The sequence below is a fragment of the Acomys russatus genome, chromosome 17 (genome assembly GCF_903995435.1).
Source record: "Acomys russatus chromosome 17, mAcoRus1.1, whole genome shotgun sequence".
Taxonomy (NCBI): Eukaryota; Metazoa; Chordata; class Mammalia; order Rodentia; family Muridae; genus Acomys; species Acomys russatus.
This window is the reverse complement of record NC_067153.1, coordinates 25,052,294-25,072,428: the sequence shown is the minus strand read 5'-3', so window position 1 is coordinate 25,072,428 and position 20,135 is coordinate 25,052,294. Positions and strand designations below refer to the sequence as shown.

Genomic DNA, 20,135 nt, shown 5'->3' with positions numbered 1-20,135 from the left:
AAGGAAGGGACACAAGTGTCTCTTTAAAACACCTTCATGCCTGCCAGTGTGGATGCAGGACAGGTCTGGCCTAAAGTGTTCATCCATAAAAATTGTGTCCTTGTTCCTAAGAGCTGGTCTTGTGTGCCTTACAGTAATGGTTCTACCCAACGACGGTTTTGAGCTTCTTTCCAGGAACACATACCACTGTCTGGAAATAGTTTAGGTTCTTAGACATAGGGGAGATGCTGTTGGTGTCTAGTGGGTAGATGCTGCTAAGTTAGACGCTACAGTGCACAAGATAGCTTCCACCCCAAAGAAAGAGTTGCCTAGCTCAGATGTCAGTGATGGTAGCATTGAGAAACTACGGGCTTGGATTTTGTTTTGTTTTGTTTATATGTATGTGTGTGTGTATATATATATATATATATATACACATATATATATATATATATATATATACACATATATAATTATCAAAGTCCCTTATAAGAAGTTTGACATTATGGAAACTCTGAAATGTAACTGGTATGTAAGAGTTCATGAAATAATATGTATCGGCTGCATGGTGCCATGTCCAATACATAGTAGAGACTCAATACAGATTTTATTGCCATTTCCCAGCTCTTAGTTTATGCATCAGTAAATTCTTAATAAAAACATAAGTTATCCCAGTCATGGTGGTGTGTGCCATTAATTCTAGAATTTGGGAGGTAGAAGCAACTATATGAGGCGTTCAAGGCCAGCTTCGAGTACATAACGTGTACAAGGTCAGTCTAAGCTACATAAGAGTCTAGCTTAAAGAAGGAAGACAGGAAGGAAGGAAGGGAGGGACAACGGAAGGAGGGAGGAAGAGAATGAGGGAGGGAGGGAGGGAAGGAGAAAGAGAAGAGAGAGAAGCCTCTACCTTCATTAACAAATAGGCCGCATGTATATAAAGACACAAAATCATAGCTAGCATCCATTTCTAATAAAGCGATGTTTTAAAATAATAAATGGTCAGTCGCCATGCCCTTCCCTCTCTCAAAGCTAAAGGAAACTTTCTTTTGTAAACAAGGGCCGTCTACAGATGTGGGTGGACATGTTTCCCAAAGATACACCTCAGCTTGGACCTCCTGTTGACATTTCACCAAGGAAACCCAAAGGGTAGGTCTGCCCGTGCTGTGGGAAGAGACCGTGGCAGCCAAGTAGAGGATAATAGCATGAGATTAGAGGCAACAGGCAGGTGAGCAATCACAGCTCACTTTCTGCTTGGCCAGCAACAGTGGTGCATGGGTTGTGGTGATGGAGGCAGTTAAATTGGCGGCTTTTGAGTCTCAAGCTCCCCATATGAAAAATGCTGAACCATAGAAGGAGGAGCTGCCCTTATGCATCCGTACCCTGTTGAGTGTGAGATCTCCTGTTGGACTTAGTTCTGATGGACCAACCTTGAGCGCTGATGCTAACACATTTGACAGACTCAAGGCTTACAGAACAGGTGTGACACTTTTGACTCCATCTCAAGGTTATCTGCCTAACACTGTTCCTTTGCCCCAGATATGAGCTGAGGGTGACCATATGGAACACTGAAGATGTCATTTTGGAGGATGAGAATATCTTCACAGGTCAGAAGTCAAGTGACATCTATGTCAAAGGGTAAGGTTCCCTACCAGTTCCATCCTTCCCTTCACCACCTGCCCTCTTCAGTCTCTAACGGACCGATGCCTCGCAGAAGCTGTGTGTGTGTTACTGAGGGAAGACCTGTGTGTTTAGAGGATTATAAAGCTAATACAAAGGCTGGAATTCAGACCTTCCCATTTGCTGGTGCTACCGATTACCAAGAAGTTCCAGCCTAGCATCCTGGGGTGAAGCACTCAATATGTCTCTTCAATCTCAGCCCTGCTTCCATCCAGCACCCCCGCCCCGCCCCCAATCAGGGACCCCGGTGAGGGTGTAGCGAATCAGATTTCAACTCATCTCTTACCCCTTGGTGACAGTTGTGGGCCTTACCCTGAGCAAGAAGTGCCTTGTGTTCGGAATACCCTTGACTGTCAAAGCATGCCCTGGCCTTAACATTCTCATGTTGTTTTCCAGAATGAGAATAGAAGAATGAATTATGACAAAGAAGAAGCAATCAGGGTAGCAGAGTAACACTTGGAGAGCAGAGTTAAAATCACCTGAAATTGCTTACCAGCCACATTCAGGGAAGATTAATGTGTTTTGAGAAAGTGGTATTTTATCATTAGCTCACAATATGGAAGGCTTCTGGAAGCTTCCAAGTCCTGCCTATTAAGATGTGTAGAAAGAGCCGCCCACATCCACACTTCTCACTCACCTCTCATCCACCTGGATCTGGCTCACTCCCCAGAACACACAAGCACAGGTTTCCTACTGCTAATCCCAATGGTTTGTCTTGGATTTGTCCCGTTAATCAGTCGCTCTCTTCTTGTGCTCCAAGGACCATCCAGCGCAGCTGCCCTCTCCTTTTGCAGTCACTCTCTCGTAACCTTGGCAGCAGTGTATTCCTCTCTTTTTCCTCCTGCCCCAGCTGCTGGTTTCTGAAGGGTTCAGGAGTTCATGTTTCTTCCACCCAGCAGTTACTAGTCCAGCGCATGGTCCTAGGCCCTTTCCCCATCCCATTGTTCTTTCTTGCTGCCGGCTCTTTTTTTTTTTTTTTTTCCTTTAGCTAAATAAATGTAGCCAAACCCAGAGAAGCAGCATTCCTGTGGAGAGAGGGTGTTCATCTCCGCTAGGGCTGATAAAGGGATACCTTCAGAGAGCAGGTGGTTTGGGGCCTTCAGAAATGGCTCAGCAGTTAAGAGCACACACGGTCCTTCCAGAGGACCTGAGTTCAGTGCCTAGTGCCCACATCCGGCAGCTCAGAGGTGCCTGGAACTTCAGCTCCAGTGAATTCAGCACCTCTGGCCTCCTTGGGCACCTACACACATTTGTGCAAACCCACATACAAACACTCACATACACATAATGAAAAATAATAACAATAAATCTTTTTTTAAAAAGAAAACAAGTTGTTTGAATTCTCAAATAAAAAGTACTTGTTCTCTCAACTAACGAGCTATGGGTGAAGTCCTAAGGGAATATATTACTGTAGCTTATGTTTTTCTTAGCACGGAGGAAAAAACAATGGGTAATACTGAGCAGAAAGGATGTCATGGGTCATCTGGAGTCCCCCCGGGGTCTTTAACAGATGTGGTATGTGGCTCCTCAGAACAGCCCTGTGAACCAAGAGCCAAAACCAGCTTCAATTTTATTTATGTATTTTTTAAAAGATTTTTAGAAAAAGATTTATTTATTATTTATACAGTGTTCTGCTTGCATGTACACCTGCATACCAGAAGAAGGCACCAGATCACATTATAGATGGTTGTGAGCCACCATGTGGGTGCTGGGAATTGAACTCAGGACCTCTGGAAGAGCAAGGCAGTGTTCTTAACCTCTGAGCCATCTCTCCAGCCCCCAGCTTCAATTTTTTACAGATGAATGTAAGACACAAAGAGGTTAGATAACTGACCTATGGTCACAATGCGAATAGGCTACGTGGCTGCGAGAAGCCCACCTACACCCTTGCCCCCCACTGTACCCCAATAATCCAAACCTACTACACTATCAGGAGCCGGCATCAGAGAGGGGAGCCATTCCCAGGTCTGACAGCAGGCCATACACACAATTTTAGAGGCTTCAGTGTAATCTTGTTCTAATACTCCACTGCGGAGATGACAGCCCTCACAAAGAGGACCCCCTCTTTGTGCCCAGGGCTCAAACTACACATTCGCTTCTTATTTTATATCTTAATTACACAGAGCTTCTCATCTATAAATAGCCAAAGACGCTTACACAGATTGCTTTAGGAGAAATCTTTTGGTTTGGATCCCAGCTTTTCTCTTTCATGTTAAGATGGAAACTTCCATCCGAACCCAGCTACATGTGCCGTGAGGCTGTGGCTCAGACACACTGAAGCTGGCTGAGTCACTTGATTCTGCTGGTGCCTGAATATCACACTCTAAGTGTTTGAATGCCCTCTTCTCTTTGTGCAGGTGGATCAAGGGTTTGGAGGATGACAGGCAGGAGACCGACGTGCATTACAACTCTTTGACGGGAGAAGGGAACTTCAACTGGCGCTTCCTGTTTCCATTCCAGTACCTGCCAGCCGAAAAGCAAATGGTCATCACCAAACGGGAGAACATCTTCTCCCTAGAGAAGATGGAGTGTAAGACCCCAGCCGTGCTGGTGCTGCAGGTCTGGGATTTTGAAAGGCTGTCCTCAGATGACTTCCTGGGTAAGCCCAGCGGCCTGAGAATGTGGCCCTAGCTTTTGGAAAACTGGGTGTGATTTTGTTAAGAAGACAATAACTTTAGTACTATTTGTGATAAGAAAAAAAAAATTGTAAACAGTCTAACCTGCCAATACTAGAGAACTGTCGAAATAAATTGTAGTCTGTGCATACACTAGGTCTATAATGCATTCAGACACATTGATCTTTGCTCTGTGTAACATGAGGAAACAGTTAAACATTGAGTCCATTACTAATCTGTTATGTCCAACCAGAGGGACTGGAGAGGTGGCTCACCAGGTCAGGATATGTGCTGCTCTTGCAGAGGACCCTGGGTTTGGTTCCCAGCACCCACATCAGGAGGCTTACAACCACCTGAGACTCCAGTCCCAGGGGATCTGATGCCCTGCACAGGTACCTGCGTGACTGTGGCACACAGATATACATTCAGACCCACACACAAACACATAAAGTAAAATAATAAAATAAATCCTTAAGAAGAAGAAGAATTGGGCACAACCCCTCACATATCGTAAACAACAACCCCACAGCCATGGAAATACTGCAGCAGTCAAGGATTTGGAAAGTTGGAGGGAATGTACTAAGTGAAATAGAACGTGGAAGGAAGATCTCATTTCTTTAAGATATGCACTTATGCGGGGTGTGGTGGAGCACAACTGTAATCCCAGCACTCAGGGAGGCAAAGGCAGACAGATCTCTGTGAGGCCAAAGCCGGCCTGGTCTACAAAGTGATTCCAGGACAGCCAAGGCTATACAGAGAAAACCTGTCTGGAAAAAAAAAAAGACATACACATATATCTTATGTAAACTTATATAAATATATAAGTAAATAAGGCATAAATACATTTATAACTTATATAAATGTATACCTCAAGTAAATACCTCTATAAATGTATATCTTAAAGAAAAGAGGGGCAGGCAAGCTAAGGCTATGCACTGTTATACAGTGCCATGGCCAGTTTGGGGAGACCGAATATTTTTTTGCTGATGTACTTGCTCTAAAGTTTCACATTTAACAAACAAATGTTACTTTACAACAGGAATGTTATTACAATGAGAGACACAGCTCCTTGATGATACTACTATTTTACCCTGGAGAAACATTGCAGTGAACTTGGAGGCCATTTCTTTCCTACAGAATAGATACAAAGGGGAAAGGACTTCCACCCTGTATATTGGGGACTCTTATGGGGAGATCAGTACTGAAGTGTGACACACCTGAGGCCCGTTACTCAGACTCAGGGAACTGCATGTAGCGCCGCGAAGGTGCCCAGCAGTACTTTACTCCAAACTGAAGCCTGAAGCTTCGTTTCGCACTCTACCCTGCTTTCCATCTGCTACCACGTTATTAATTCTGTATGATACCACATGTCTCCATCTCACATGCAATGTAATGTTTTTGGAGTGCCTGGCAAGTGAGTATATGAGCCACAGGGACTGAAAAGCTCTCCTTTACTGTAAGGGGCATCTCTTTACAGGCTCCCTGGAAATGAACCTTAACAGCTTCCCTCGGGCAGCCAAATCCGCAAAAGCCTGCGATCTGTCCAAGTTTGAGAACGCAAGCGAGGAAAACAAGATCTCCATATTCCAGCAGAAGCGTGTGCGCGGCTGGTGGCCTTTTGCAAAAAGCAAAGAGCTCACGGTAAATGACCGCTGCGGGAGGTGGGCTGGGGGACCATCGAGGGACATCGTGCTTTCTCAGTGACTCATTTTGTAAGCTTCAAGTTAAGGGCTTTGAAGTGACTTCTGAAAGCCCCGGAAGCACAGGTCCTGCCAAAGAGCTAGACTGTCTAAAGCTTTATACATGCATTAATAATCCTTTTTGTATTTCAGCCTACTTGACTTATAAGCTATCTCCACTGGGGTGATTTTCCCTCATTTCGCCTGAACTCATGCCCTTGGCATTAATTTTTTAAACATCTCTTGAAATTGTGCATAAAATCGTGACTAATGCACAATTTGAGGATAATTTCCTCATTCCTTACCCTCCAAACATAGGACCCAATTTTAAAGTCAGCCTACCCCTTTGCAACTCCCTGAAGAGGATGAGCTGGGAGAGACATTTTCTTTCTTCTGCATTGCAAGTTTAGTTCATATTGGTCCATACTGGACCACGTGTGGCTGGAGTTCCTGATTTTTTCAAAGACATTGGGCAGAGTTTCTTTCTTTATTTTATTTTATTTTATTTTTTATTTTTTTATTTTTTTTATTCTTTGAACCCCGCTACCCATTGCTTTTCTGTAGGGATGGAGGGCTTGAATAAGGATAGGTTGTACAAAGGTGCTGCGACAGACAGCAGGGCTCTCTCCTGCCAGCCTTTCTCTCTTGTGGATTCCGTGTGTGGGAGGCGAGGAAGACCCCGGAAGCTGCTGGTCTGATGCTCTGGTATCTGCTCTTGTTGTGTTTTCTGGAAATCTTCTGCTCTCTTCCACTCTTAGCTTAGTTCCTGGTGGCCTGGTGATACTGGTGAGAAAGCTGAGGTACCAGCCATCCTCAGCCCTCTAGGTCCCAGGAGGGCTAACTGCACTCTAATTCGATGCTGGTTCTGGCCTCAGAACTTCGGAAGTAAGACCATGGCTGGAGAGAACTGATCTCAGACAAAGAGGCTAAAAACAGGGCGGGCAGAGATGGAATGGAAGAAGATAAAAGGAAACGAGCTAAAACAGAAACCAAGGGAGGGAATTCTTAAAGGACCGCTGGGATTTTCTTTGTATCCGATACAGTTTTGCTGCTGTGTTAAAACGCCATGACCAAAAGCGACTTAGGGAAGAATGAGTTTATTTTGGCTTACAGACACAGAGAGATAGGAGTCCACCATGGTGGGGTAAGCATGAGAGATGGAGCAGGAGGCTAAGAGGGCCCATCGCCAACCATAAACATGAAACAGAGTGAACCAGAAGTGAGGCAAGGTCACATACTCTCAAAGCCCACCCCCCCCCCAATGACATACTTCCGCCAGCAAGGCTGTACCACCTCCCCAAACAGCACACATCAACTGGTCCCCGGTTCTCAAATACCAGAGCCTATAGGGGAACATTTCTTATTCAAACCACCGTGATCCCATAGAAAGAAACTTACCCTATGAATCTAAATATATGCCCTCAAGTCAGGACCTTGCACAAGGAACTCGGGATAAACCACTGAGTCTCTCTGAGCCCCATCAATGAAGTTCAGTGTATAATGTATATAAAAACTCCCTAGGAAGCCGTTAAGTGGGAGATCTTTATTCGGTGTATGGGGAAGCCCAGCACCTTTCATTTCTAACAGCAAGATGCCAGGCGAGGCCATCCTTATATGTGCCTGCCAACTTTATGTCAAGAAGTGCCATGATCTGAAAAGATGGCAGTGGGGACTGCTCAGTGGAGCCTGTGCTTGGTACATTGTTTGGATGTGTCTATTGGATTCAGTAGCAGAGATGGTCCCAGCAGTCTTTGAAAAATGGACCTGTGAAAGTTCATGACAGCGTTAGTCATAGTGGCCTAAAAGTGGAAACGCCCGGATTGCTATCAGCTGAGGAGTGAATAAATAAATAGTGATGCACATGTACACCTGAGAACTATTATTCAGCCATGGGAAGAGTGGAATTATGAGCATGGGCAGCTCTTGAAAACACTGTACCAAGGGAAAGAAGCCAGGTACAGGGATCACATGGTATCTGACTCTACCTACACAAAATGTACAAGTAGGCAATCCGTGGACCTAGCTCTGTGGTGGACAGAGCCTAGAGGGAAGGGAAATGACTGCTAATTGGCTACAGGGAAGTTCAAACAGTGGATTCAAGGCGGACTGGTGTTTGTGCAGAGCCTGGATCCATTATTAACCCACTGTGTGATGTCAGGCAACTTCATGCCCCAGCCTCAGCCTCCTTACCTGCAAAAACAGAAGAAATGAACAGGGAGTGCCTTATGAGGCTGCTGTGACATTGAGAGGGGACAGGGTCTATTTCTGGAACATTGTAAGTATTCAGTGAATGCCAGAATTTATGTGTCGTGGCATGGTAATAAGTGTTTTACCATCCCCGACTTCTGCCTCCTTCTGCCACCTTAAAAAGCTAAATATCTGAGTCTATAAACAACAACGTCTAATACTTTTTCTAAAGAAAAAATATTTTTTTATTTATTAAGTATACAGTGTTTGCCTACATGTCAGAAGAGGGCACCAGATCTCATTATAGATGGTTGTGAGCCACCATGTGGTTGCTGGGAATTGAAGTCAGGACCTTTGGAAGAACAGGCAGTGCTCTTAGCCTCTGAGCCATCTCTCCAGCCCCTCCAAATGCATCAATAAAATAGAAGGGGGAATGGGACCATTCTCATTATGCTTTAAGGCATTTATAAATGATACTTCTAATGAATTGACCAAAATAATGAACTTCGGCCATCTGACATCAATGCTACTTACTAAATTTAGGCTATTAATTAAATGTGGCTTGTTTCTGTTTACTGCAAGGTTTCTCCTCTTGAGTATAGGTCAGCTAGTGTTTTATCAGATATTCAGTTACAGGGAGTGTCCTCTGGACAGGGCTTTCCTGGGGGGTATCCCTAACTCCTGAGTAAAAAGCTGCCTCCAGTCCGAAGGAGCTTGTCGTCGCTTAGGAAGACAAACTGGAAAAGCCTTCAGCCTGCAGCTCCACAGTAAAGTGTGATCTGTCGGTGGCGATGACAAATATTGCTAATGGCAGAGTCTGTGCTGGGCACAGGTTGTGAAGGGCTGAAAATGCAAACTGACAATAGAGGATCACGTATGACTGTGGAAGACTGAGTCCCAACTTCTCTTCTCTGACCTCTGCAGCACCAGTCTTTGACAAGCAAAGCACAGCCTCTGTAGAGACCAGCCTCAAATGGTCATGCTTGGTCAAGGGTACCAGCTGCCCAACAAACTGCATAGCTAGTCTGCTTCTTCTTTCCCATGCCAGCATGCTTTACCCACAGAGAACCCAAGCTTCTCTCTGGCCAGGTTACTGTCTCACATCCTGCCTGTCTTTGAGTCTCTGTCATGCACAAGTGATGGGTCTCATATGTGATAGAACTGACAAATGATGGAATTCTGAATGATTAATCTCTGTTCAGTGTCATCTGTGTGGGCTTCAGTGTTTCTGATAGCACAAAAGACTTAATAGTTATGAACTCATTCATCTGCTACAGCCACATTAAATCTATCTATCTATCTATCTATCTATCTATCTATCATAGATAGATATAGATATTATGAACTCATTTATCTACTAAAGCCATATATATATATATATATATATGGAATATATGTGGAATATATAGCTAAGGAAGATAGGCACAGAGAAAAGTCATCACATAGCTCTAAAATGGCTGGTCAAGGAAGGACATGGCTTAAACCCAAGAAGCCCCCTCCTAAATCCCTTGGTCTTAACCACTGCACAGTACTTCTCTTTCTGGAAGAAACCCATGCAAGTGGAGGGACATCCAGTCTGGCTCTACTCTACCTGGTCCTGAGCTAATAAGCCATCTTCTCCATTGAGGGCGAAGTTATAGCTGTAAAGCAGAATCTATTTCTGAAACATAAAACCTATCTACAAAGGTTAAGATGAAAAGATATAGAGATGAAAAGTTTGGTTATTATCTTAGTTAGGGTCTCTTTTGCTGTGAAAAAGTATCATGACCAAAAACAACTTTGAGAAGAAAGAAATTCACCTTACAATGGAAATATATCACTAAGAGAAGCCAATGCTGGAACTCAGGCTGGAACCAGAGCAGAAGTCATAGAAGAGTGCTACTTCCTGGCTTGCTCAGCCTGATTTCTTATAGCACCCAGGACCAACAGCCCAGGGAGTGGCACTGCCCACAGTGGCCTAGGTCCTCCCTCATCAATAACCAATCAAGAAAACAAAACACAGGCTTGCCCACAGGCCAATCTGGTGGGGGATTTTCTCAGTTTATGTTCCCTCTTCCAAAATGCCAGTAGGTTGTGTCAAGTTGACATAAAACTAGTCAACACAATTACTAAACAATAGTTAACCTAGGATGTGACATGCACTGCAAGTAAGAGGTTACAAAGACAGAAACACCCTCCACCCCTGTCACCAAGCCAAGCAGTTACAACTTACTCCTTACCTAGTTTCCAGGTAAATGATAACTAGTCCAAGTAAGATGACCTATTTTGTTGATTTAATTCATTCTAGAATAATGCAGTGATTTGAGTGACCAGCTGAGTTATAGAATTTGTTTGTTGTGATGGGTAATGTGGTGGTTTGAATAGGTTTGGCTCCCAGACACTCATGTGTTTGAAGGCTTGGCTCTTAGGGAGTGGCGCTATTAGGAGGTGTGGCCTTGTCGGAGTGGGTGTGGCCTTGCTGGAGTGGGGGTGGCCTTGTTGGAGGAAGTGTATCACTGTGGGGCTGGGCTTTGAGGTCTCCAAAACGCAAGCTTCAGTGTGCCAGTCTCCTCCTGGCTGCCTTCTGATCAACATGTAGACTTCTTGGCTCCTCCAGTACCACATCTGCCTGCACGCTGCCATGCTTTCTGCCCTGATGACAATGGACTAGAGGCTAAGCCATCCCTAGTTAAATGTTGTCCTTTAGAAGAGTTGCTTTGGCCATGGTGTCTCTTCACAGCAATAAAAACCCTAACTAAGACAGACAGGATTGGGGCTAGAGGGCACTTGTAAAGTTTCATGAAAAGAGACATATTGTAACTCGGAATGAGATAAATGCCAGAGGTAGGCCCCTCCCCCCCTCAGAAGTAGCAGTAGATTTATTTATATCCTTCCCCCTCCCTCTTTCTCATGTGTGTGTGTGTGTGTACACAAGGTCTCCAGTCTCCTTAAATTGTCCATGCTGGCCTCCCTGGCCTCCAGCCTCTCTTTCCCAGGTATCTGGACTTGCATGTCCTATGCAATATAGCCCCAGGTTAGGGCTAGGATGTTAACTTCCTTAATGTTTGTGTTGCAGAAAAGAGGTTTGTAAGCCCTTGACAAAGACAAGCCTGCATATTTTAAAGGATAAAGCACACCCAGTTTTCTTTCTTTTTTGGTTTTTTTTTTTTGTTTGTTTTTTTGTTTTTTTTTTCGAGACAGAGTTTCTCTGTGTAGCCTTGGCCATCCTGGACTCACTTTGTAGACCAGGCTGGCCTCGAACTCCCAGCGATCCGCCTGCCTCTGCCTCCCGAGTGCTGGGATTAAAGGCGTGCGCCACCACGACTGGCTGCACACCCAGTTTTCAAAGCTGTTTATATACATCTCAAAGAGAAGAGAAAGTACTTGTAATTGTAGCTCTTCTAAAGTAAATGCTCTGAGAGAAAGTAAGAGAGGGAAATCCTGTTTCTATGGTTTGTTTGTTGTAGACAGGGTCTCTCTATGTGAACCAGGCTGGCCTTGAACTCATCACCCTTTGGGCATACTGTACCATGCCTGGTCTTCTTCCCTTGTTATCAACAGAAGGAATTAGATCTTTTTAAATCTGTATTTTCCCTTATGCATCCTGAAGGGAGAATGTGAAATGACTTCATCCTAAACTCACACTGCATCCCGGTCAGGTTCTGAAAGTCCTTCTGTGGTGCAGAAGGATGTTGGCCCCAGCTTCCCCTGGTCCTCTTTGCTCTATAACCAACCAACATGCATACCCAGGAAATCAAGCCACCAGCACCTTTCTCCTAACGTGACAGGAAATTGGATCGTCCTAGAGCAAAGTGTAAAGGAAAACCTCAGCCACTCTTGGGTCACCTTCTGTCTCCTGAGTCTCAGCTGCCAAGCATCTCAGGTGCAAGTGATGAGCTAGATGTCCCCGAGGTGTTTGCACAGCACAGTCTCAAATTATCAATCTGCGTGGGTCCCTCTCATGCTTTGAAATGATTCACAGTGTTGGGAGTGATGGCTTAACCTTCCCAGCACTTGGGAAGCCAAGGCAGGAAGAAACCAAACAATATAGGCTACATTGTCAGTTGCAAACTAGCCTGAGGTGTTCAGTTTTGTTTGTTTGTTGTTTTGTTTTGTCCTAGTCATGGGCAGGGGAGAAAGAATTTATTTCCAGTCTCCACTCTCTGCCAGACTTATTTTTAAACCTGCTCATCAGTAGCCCAAGCTGCATAATTTAGACACTTGGATTCACACAGCTCCCCGTGTGCAACGCTTGGAGTCAGTGCAAGCTGGCAGCAGAGACGGCTCAGAGTGGGCGCCCTTGGGAGGATGGAAGGTCAAAGGCACACATTGCATCCAATATTTCATACGTCTTGCACCAGTTGTCTTAAAGGCCGTCTCTAAAGAAATCACCCCCGTAAGATACAGAGGTCAGAGAGTTTCTTCTGCAATCAGATCTCACAAATCAGCATGTATCCTAGGTTAGGTCCTGGGGCTATCAAGCCTTAAATTAAAAAGGAGGCAGCTGAACCTCTGTGGCTCAGAGCTATGGGTTCAGTGATGCTGGCTTGGTTATGGTGGCAAGTGTAAGATGGCTTCCTCACAAAGCTTTCCCCTTCACTTGGGCAGGTCACTAATAGGGTGGTACTGGCAGTGTAAGGGCTCTCTGCTGCCACCACCTCTCACCTACTGGTTTTAATAATCACTAAGGATCAAAGATCTTGTTTAGTTAGTATTCTCTCTCTCTCTCTCTCTGTCTCTCTCTCTCTCTCTCTCTCTCTCTCTCTCTGTGTGTGTGTGTGTGTGTGTGTGTGTGTGTGTGTGTGTTAGCATCAACCTAAGAGCTTTCCTCCATAAAGCTGAAGTAGGACCACACTACTTTCTCAAGCCCAAAATGATGGAATAAATAATTCATCATATCTACTAATAACCAAAGGTTAGATTCAAGAGTTTTAAGAATCATAATGAAACTTTGCCCACTGACTTATTTTTGGCTGTGTCATGTCACTACAGAGCTTTTGGAAAAATACATTGTCCCCTCTGGGAGACCCTAGGATCAAAATCATGCAGTAACAAATAAGACTTTTAGTGCTTAAATTCTATTTTCTAGATATTGTCTTCCACCAAAGGTAGTTGACTTCAGACCTATGGCCAAACAATCCAAGTAGAGTGTAAGATATCTAATAAAAGCACACAGGACAACTTGAACAGTTGGTTCAAGAGCATTGTGCCTAGTGCCAAAGCCTTTTCTGAGGTTTTTGAATTATTCTTTAATTCAGATATTTAGAAGTGAAATCCCTAGGTTGAGAACATGGGAGCATACAATGAACACACACGTGTGCACATATGTACATATAAATGAATCGGCTACTTTCATGTGGCTGTGACAAAACCAACTTAAGGAGAAAGGCTTTCTTTTTGCTTACAGTTTCTCACAGTTTCCGTGCACTGTAGCAGGGAAGGCATGGTGGCGAGAGTGAGTGGCAAAAGTCATTCCCCTCATGGTGGACCAGAAGGCAGAGAACAGGGCCGATGGGGCCAATTCAAACACCCATGCCTAGGGACCTGCCTTCAGCCATCAAGATCTCTCCTCCTGAGGGTTCTACGGTCCCTGCAAAATTAGCATCACCAGCTAAGAAGCAAGCATTCAAAACAGGAGCCTGTGGGAACATTTGATTCAAGCTGTAACTCTACATATTTTTTTTCCTTATTTTACCAATGCACATTCCACCGTGGATTTTTGCATGTGACTTTTAACGCCCTGAGGTTGCATTTTAATGCACAATAGTAATTAATTACTGGTGAAAACCATGTGTCCATTCTGAGTGCGGTCTCTTCTCCCCTCCCCTGACAGCCTCTCCCAGCTTGTTAAAGTTTGAAGTCCATAAACAGCAACTGGCACAGCACATCAGCACATGCGCACTCTCTTCAGGGACCTCTCCTTGTCATTTTTCCCCCATCCACAGATGCCACGAGGTTAATAGGTAGTCTTTCAAACTCTCCGTGTTCTTTTCTTCTTCTTCTAGCCCAGATTTTAAATTACATTTGGAGGATATTATTAGCTTAAGACCTCTGCTTGGTGTGAGGCTGAATACTGATGACGGAGTAGGAGGTGAAGCCCTCTGGGTGCAGGGATAGGTGATGAGCAGACGTGCTTATCAGAATGCAGCTGTCACAGCTTCCGCTGTTGCCTTCCTGAGGCTAGAATAAGCAAGACTTCAGGGTAAATAGCTGATGCCTTCTAAGCTGGGGTCAGAATTTATGTGCCCAGACTTCTGTCTATGATTTTCTTGTTACACACTGGATCTGTGGGACTCATCTATGTGTATCTGAAAGGAACCTTACGCCAGGGGTGGTGGTGATGTTCATATCATGAGCATCCTTAGACAGTGAGTCGGACAGGCAACTCACTCCAGGTCACATTGTTTCAATGCAGGTCACTAGAATACATCCCTTCCACTATTGTCCATGCTAAGCTTTGCTGGTCTATGCTGTCCTCAAGCTGTCCATTTCCAGCCTGTACAATAGGGTCAAATGCAGATGCTGATGCCAGAACGATGGCAAAGGGTTATGGAATCCCTTTAGAAAATTTTAGAAAAGTCACAGTTATCCATTGTTATTCAAGATGGCTCAGTGGGTAAGGTCATTTGCTGCCAAGCCTGTGAAACTGGATGCAGTTCCCAGGACCCATATGGGTTGAAGAAGAGAGCTGACTTCTGCAAGTTGTTCTCTCTCTCTCTTTCTCTCTCTCTCTCTCTCTCTCTCTCTCTCTCTCTCTCTCTCTCTCTCTCTCTCTCTCTCTCTCTCTCTCACACACACACACACACACACACACACAGCACACACACACATTCGTGTCTGTACATACGCATACTCTTTTCCCCTTCCTCCCTCCCCCTTGCTCCCTCTCTCTCTCCCTCCCCTCCCTGTCCCACTAAATAAATAAATAAATAAGCAAGCAAATAAATGTAAATGATATTTCTGAATCCTTGGACATTTAATGCTGCTTCAGGTTGAACCAGGTTTCTAAATCAAAGAATGCTTGAGAGCACCAAGATTTGAATTCATAATTTGAATATAAGTTGACCACACATGCTACTCGTTCAGGCAGCCATGTTACACTCCACCTCTCTTTCTTCCCTGTACCATGAATTTTGCCCCAAGTGCTCTGTGTTCCTCAGCAAGGAATCTCTTGGATATATAAAGTAGCAAAATATGAGAATTGATATAAGAGCACTTCAGGATTCACATCACAATTTTGTTGTGTTGTTTTCTTTTTTCATTTGGTTGGTTGGTTGGTTGGTTGGTGTTTTTTGAGACAAGCTTTCTCTGTGCAGCCTTGGCTGTCCTAGAATTGCTTTGTAGACCAGGCTGGACTCAAACTCACAGAGAGCCACCTGTCTCTGCCTCCCCAAGTGCTGGGATTACAGGCGTGTGCCACTGATTCAGGCCACAGCATAATTTTGTAACAGTGATTAGCAAGCCTGGGTTTCTTTGGCTGCATCCTAGACCATGGAAATGCTATCTACTTTGCCAGGATACTTTAAGTGGATTATAGGTATGTGAAGCACTGTTTGGGCTACAGAGATCTGTGGCTGAGCTGCTAGCAGCAGCAGCAGCAGCAGCAGTAGTATCATTATTAAGCAGTAGAGGATGAAGAGGCTCTATAGTCCTTTCAGAGTGCTCCCTGTCGATTTCTACCCTGTTACACACATTCCAGGACTTGGTAACTGGTTAACACCTCTCAAGCCGACTCTCCGTCTAATTAGAGCAACTGGATGAAGTTCTTACTCTACAAAACACTGCTCAGCAAAGGTTAAGCCACCCCAAAAGAGCCCCGGAAGAAATTTCTGCATGTATAACGAGACTGTATACTAATGCCTTTGCCGTGGGTTTTTCAGCTGGTTTCTTAGATTCCTCCCAATCAAGTCTTAAGGAGCCCCCCCTGAGCTTAAGATTCCTCCCAATCAAGTCTTAAGGAGCCCCCCTGAGCTTCAGGTCCACATCTAGCACATTCCTAGATGTTACAGCCAGATCGCTCTAGAACGTCTGACAGAGGAAGAACCCAGGAGACAAGTGTCTTTCGGTGGTGACTCTGAAGACATCCTGGAATCACCTGAGACAAGCATCTTAAGCTGTCTAATCCAGCATCCAGAAAATGAAATTAATAAGTTGCTAGGCAGTTTGTTATCATGGAAATGGAGCCTTTGTGTCTTATAGACCAGGATTCAAATTCTAGTTGGGTGGCCTATGACGTGTATTTCCTTGGAAACATTGTTTAAGCTCTATCTTCAGATCTCCATCTACGAAAGAATAGCCACCTTACTTGTTTAGAGACAGGCTAGATATAAAAGATTAAATGAGCCAGAGACAAAAGTACATCAGCTATTTGAATTTCAGTATTATTATTATTATATGCTGATAATTGTGTCAAAGACTGACTGTAAGCTACAGAAGCTACATATTACTTATTTCCCAATTTTTAAATATTTCCTGAGCACTTTGCAGGTAGGTCCTTCACTGACTGCCATAATTCCTCAATGAGAATGAGAGACAATATTCGTGTATATAAGAGACCTTCCTAAATCATGTGCCGTGGTTGAGTGGAATAAGAAATAAACCAAATAGTTATACAATCTCTGATCCACATGACCTGAAGAGAGAATATGACAGTGATTGCATTTGTTAAAATGCTTCTGTGATGCTTCAGTCCCCTGAGAGCTCTACTGTCTCCTCCTTGTCACATCACCTTGGATCTCAGTGCACAAAATCCAAGGAGCCAGGTTGTTAAAAAAGAAAGAAAGAAAGAAATGTCTTCTTCAAAGATCAGATGTCCCAGCCAATCAGAGTCCCCAGAGCCTGGATGGGCACTGGCTCACGGAGGGCCCGGCATGCCGTGAATGAATGATTGAACAAGAAAAAAATGACTTGATTTCTGCTCTGGAGTTTGCTGGTCTTTTTTATTACTGCCAATAACTTTGGCTTTAGTGCTTGAAAGAATCACCAGACACAACTACCAAATCAGAGGGGGTAGTTCTAAAATAAAACACTAGTTCTATTAACATTAGTGAGCACGCACAGACACATACACACACACACACACACACACACACACACACACACACACACACACACACACACACACACCAAATGATGGGTGGCAGAGACACTATTCTGAAAACTCAGGGTCATGTTCACCGACTTCCTCTTGAGAACGGATAGAAAAGAAAGCGGTTGATAAAAGAGGCCTGCCACTCGAGTCATTAGCTCCCTTTCTGATGCTGTCATTAGTCTTACTTATCCTCATATTAATAATGCCAAAGTGGTCCATGTGGGATAGCTGTGTCTATATATCTGTGTCTATCTGTTCACGCGGGACCTTCTCCTTACACAAAACTCAGCACTAGCATCGGTATGGGCTTCTGTGCGGGTGATGGTGTACACGGTTAGTGCGGGTGTGTGCACATATGTAGAGGCATGCATGCGCAGAGACCGAGTTGATGCTGGGTTATCTTCACCCATCACTTTCCAACTTATTAGTGTTACTGATATTAAGACAAGGTTTCTTTACTCGGCCTAACACTCACTGTTTGAGGTATACAGGCTGGCCAGTGAGCCCCTGGGATCTGCTAGCCTCTGCCTCCTCGCTACTGCAGTTTCTGTCTTATGCAGGGAAAGGTTGAAGCTGAGTTCCATCTGGTCACAGCAGAAGAAGCCGAGAAAAACCCTGTTGGGAAAGCTCGAAAGGAGCCGGAGCCCTTGGCCAAGCCTAAGTGAGTATAGCTGGGTCGTAGTTGGGAACATGGCGCATGCGCGGGGTCTTTGTAGCACCGCCCCCCCCCCCAAGATTTCCTGCAGGCCTCTGCCATTTCCTGTTACCTCACAGAAAACTCAGGAGTCGAGGGTCGGGTGATTTAGTGCTGCCCAACCTGTGTAGTTTATTGTTTCTATAACTGAAAAATGCCCCAAAGGTCAGAGACCGTTTGCAGATGGAGCAGGCCTTATGTAATGTGCCTCCCTGGCATTTCTAACGCCCTTCATCAAGCTTCCCCTCGTGTTATGTGCATGTGCCTACCTAACCAAACTTACAGGATTGCCTTAACGTTTACACACTTTATTGAAAAGTTTTGCCTCATTGTCATAGTTGTTCTAATTAGGGTTTTTGAGGACAGCACAATGTTCCATAGGCTTGGCGCCCATCATCAACTTGGTCACCACCCACAATCAGATAATGAACTAAATTTTGCCACTTTCCGTTTTCTTTTTAATATGGCGAAAACATTTTCTTTTTGATACATTATTACTTTAAAAAGTAAATGCCCAGAAACAGTTATTAGAAAAATAATGCTACTTTATTGAACTTGATTCTTGATTACATAGCCATTTAAAACAGAATGTACATGAGGTATGTGTTTAAATGACTTTTGGAATTATGTCCTTTCTCTCTCCAGACCAACGGTGTATGATCTTGTCCCTATACCCACATTCCACCCCCACGATGCTAGGAACACCATAGGTGCTTGGCTACTCATTAACTCAAAGTTGTGTATTAAAGCACCCATTTAAGACTACTTGGCTCACAGAGACCATGGCAGCACACACAGGGTTTGCACGGGTCCCAGCGCTGAGAGAAGTGGACATGAGTCCCAACTCTAGCCAAGAAGTCACCTACAGTTGATATCCACTTGCAAAAGAAAAAGCAGGTTTTTTTTCTAATTGAGTCTCACTGGGTACATAAGGGTAGGCCCCGTGCCAAATGGTAGATAGGAGCACAAAAATGAATTCAGTGGTATTTTTGTACTTTTTTTTTTTTCTTTTTTGTCTTCCTGGGTTTTTTTGTTTGCATATTACAGTTTTCAGTTTTGTGCTTGTGCTGTGTTTGATTGCATGTCTGCCTGTGCCTTAGTTCTTTGTTTGCTTGTTTGTTCTAATTCTGGTCTGGTTTGTTTGTTTGTTCCTGTTGTTTTCTACATAGAGAAAGAAAGGGCATAGGTCAGGTGGGTGGGGACATGGGAAGCATCTGGGAGGAGTTGGGAGAAGGGAAACGGTGATCAGAATATATTGTATGAAAAAGATTCAATTATAAAATAAATAAAAATAAAAAGTACTTTGTGGGGGGGGGGGCAGAAAAGAAATATGTGGCATAAGCTCTGCCTTCCAACAGTTTTCCATTTATTCAGGAGAAGTAGCACGAAGACTCATAAAATAATTATGAGACTACAAAAGAGAAACACGCTGTGCCAAGAAAGAGGGTCAATGGCAGTGAGGCAGGAATTTAGAGTGGGGACCCCTGCTGGACTGAGGCGGTCAGGGTAGATTTCATGCAGAAGGTGGGCTTGAGGCCACAGACGGCGACATGGAGGGTGTGGCCTTCAGGCTGGGCTCTAACAGGACTCCGGCTCAATTCAGAGCAACCTTTACACCATGAAGGACCCCTTGGTAAGCTGCCCTATTCCTGTTGCTTTAGGCAGAGTGCTCCCCCCCCCTTTCTCAGAGCTTTCCTATGGGTTCCCCTAGAAAAACAGCATCAGACGTGCTTCTTGGGGGGTTGGGACTGCTGGCTGTCGAACATGACCTCTTCCCTGCCTTCCTCCCTAGCCGCCCGGACACCTCCTTCTCGTGGTTCGTGAGCCCCTTCAAGTGCCTGTACCACCTCATCTGGAAGAACTACAAGAAGTACATCATCATTGCTTTCGTTCTCATCATCCTCATTGTCTTCCTCGTCCTCTTCATCTACACCCTGCCAGGAGCCATCAGCCGGAGGATCGTGGTGGGAGGCACATAGGGGCAACAGACACAGGCCTCTTTGCACAAGCGCTCTCCTCCGCTGTGTGTGTGAGCCTCTAAGACTGTGTGCCGTGGGAGGAACTGTGGTGATGCTAAAGGGACAGGATCAAAGGACCCAATAGCTGCCCCTGTGTCTCGGGACAAATTAGGTCTTCTCTAGAAAGACTGGACTCTGGCAGCCTCTCTCTGCCCCAACCTCTGCTGCCGTCCTTCAAACCCCTAAATCCCAAATCTTGTTTCTACCCACAAGTGA

General features: G+C 44.6%; 1 protein-coding gene across 1 annotated transcript in view; it reads left to right on the top strand.

Moving 5' to 3' along the window:
- Window positions 1-19,880, top strand: part of Fer1l6 (fer-1 like family member 6) — a 118,064-nt gene extending 98,184 nt beyond the window's left edge. The window contains 6 exon segments of the mRNA XM_051160546.1: window positions 1,037-1,125; window positions 1,516-1,614; window positions 4,014-4,255; window positions 5,749-5,912; window positions 17,768-17,868; window positions 19,694-19,880. Coding sequence (XP_051016503.1) covers window positions 1,037-1,125; window positions 1,516-1,614; window positions 4,014-4,255; window positions 5,749-5,912; window positions 17,768-17,868; window positions 19,694-19,880 — 882 coding nt within the window.
- The last annotated feature ends 255 nt before the right edge of the window (window positions 19,881-20,135 follow it).